Below are 1,019 nucleotides of genomic sequence, written 5' to 3' on the forward strand. Positions count from 1 at the left end.
CTGGGATATTCATAGAATATCAAATGCTATCTGGGAAGCAACAACATGCACAGATGCATTTTTGAAGTGTTCATTTTGGTACTGCAGAAGCTTGTAAACTAAATAAGCGCAAAAACTGCTCGGATTAGACGTGAACCTCACCTCACATGGCGTGTTCTTGATGCCGCTCCTGATTTTGTAGGCCGCCGATGTGATTTCCTCAAAAGTGATCTTGACGGGATTTTCCGGGTTGCAAAACGGGTCATCCGACCGCTCTTCAGTTTCCTACATTGGAGGAAATTTGAAACGTTAGAATGGCGCTTGATTGCCTCAAACTTACATGTAAATCTCGACGATGGAAAAGCGGCATTTCGAAGGCCTGGCAACACGCACTGGATCGTTTTGGTGGGTTTAGGTTAAAGGTAATTGGCAACAAACGATAACGGATTCGATGAAAGTTCGCTGGGGTCTTCAGCTTGATAACTTATTGACCACCAACCAAAAATACGGATTATTTAGTACGTTAGTTACCTTTGGAGGATCGCAAGAGTACTCCATGGTGCACGCCAGCCACTGAACAAGCCACAAAGTTGGTTCTGGTTAATTGCTGCCACATTATCTGGGGCCGAGCGATTAAAATCACCGATAATCTCTCAAATTGACCATTATCATTAACTGTTTGCTTAATAAATGGAAAAATTAATCGTCTTCTATAGACTGTACAAATTTCAACTTAATCAGTCACCATTAATCAGGATTGGGTGAAATTTTATTGAGATTTTGCACGACTTGAGCCTGAAGTGTTTTCTACAGACGGCAAAAATTCCAAGTTTCTGCTCGCCCTAGATTAGAAGTTAGGAATTTTTGAGGCAAAGGGTGCTTTTGGGTAAAAGCGTTTATTTTTGAGCCAGCATTCACTAAGTCATCACAAATCGGGATTCGGTCCCATTGTAATGAAATTTTCCAGACTTTGAGACTGAAGTGTCTTCTGTAGGCTGTAGAAATTTCAGGTGGCTGTTCGCTCTAAATTGAGGTTACGA

General features: G+C 41.6%; 1 protein-coding gene across 3 annotated transcripts in view; it reads right to left on the minus strand.

Moving 5' to 3' along the window:
• LOC109542659 (L-threonine ammonia-lyase) overlaps positions 1-588 on the minus strand; it is a 4,811-nt gene extending 4,223 nt beyond the window's left edge. Inside the window, exons 1-2 of one of the 3 annotated variants that reach the window (XM_019911971.2) lie at positions 511-588; positions 142-264 (exon numbers count right to left, since the gene is read on the minus strand). In XM_019911971.2, the coding sequence (XP_019767530.2) occupies positions 142-264; positions 511-537 (150 nt within the window). In that variant the 5' untranslated portion in view covers positions 538-588. Of the gene's footprint in view, positions 1-141; positions 265-319; positions 478-510 lie in introns of those variants that run through there. The other 2 variants (XM_019911970.2, XM_019911969.2) reach the window with 2 other exon arrangements.
• Between the last annotated feature and the right edge of the window lie 431 nt (positions 589-1,019).

This window comes from Dendroctonus ponderosae, unplaced genomic scaffold (genome assembly GCF_020466585.1).
Source record: "Dendroctonus ponderosae isolate FM_Combo_2020 unplaced genomic scaffold, Dpon_F_20191213v2 Dpon_F_20191213_10, whole genome shotgun sequence".
In the NCBI taxonomy this organism is placed as follows: Eukaryota; Metazoa; Arthropoda; class Insecta; order Coleoptera; family Curculionidae; genus Dendroctonus; species Dendroctonus ponderosae.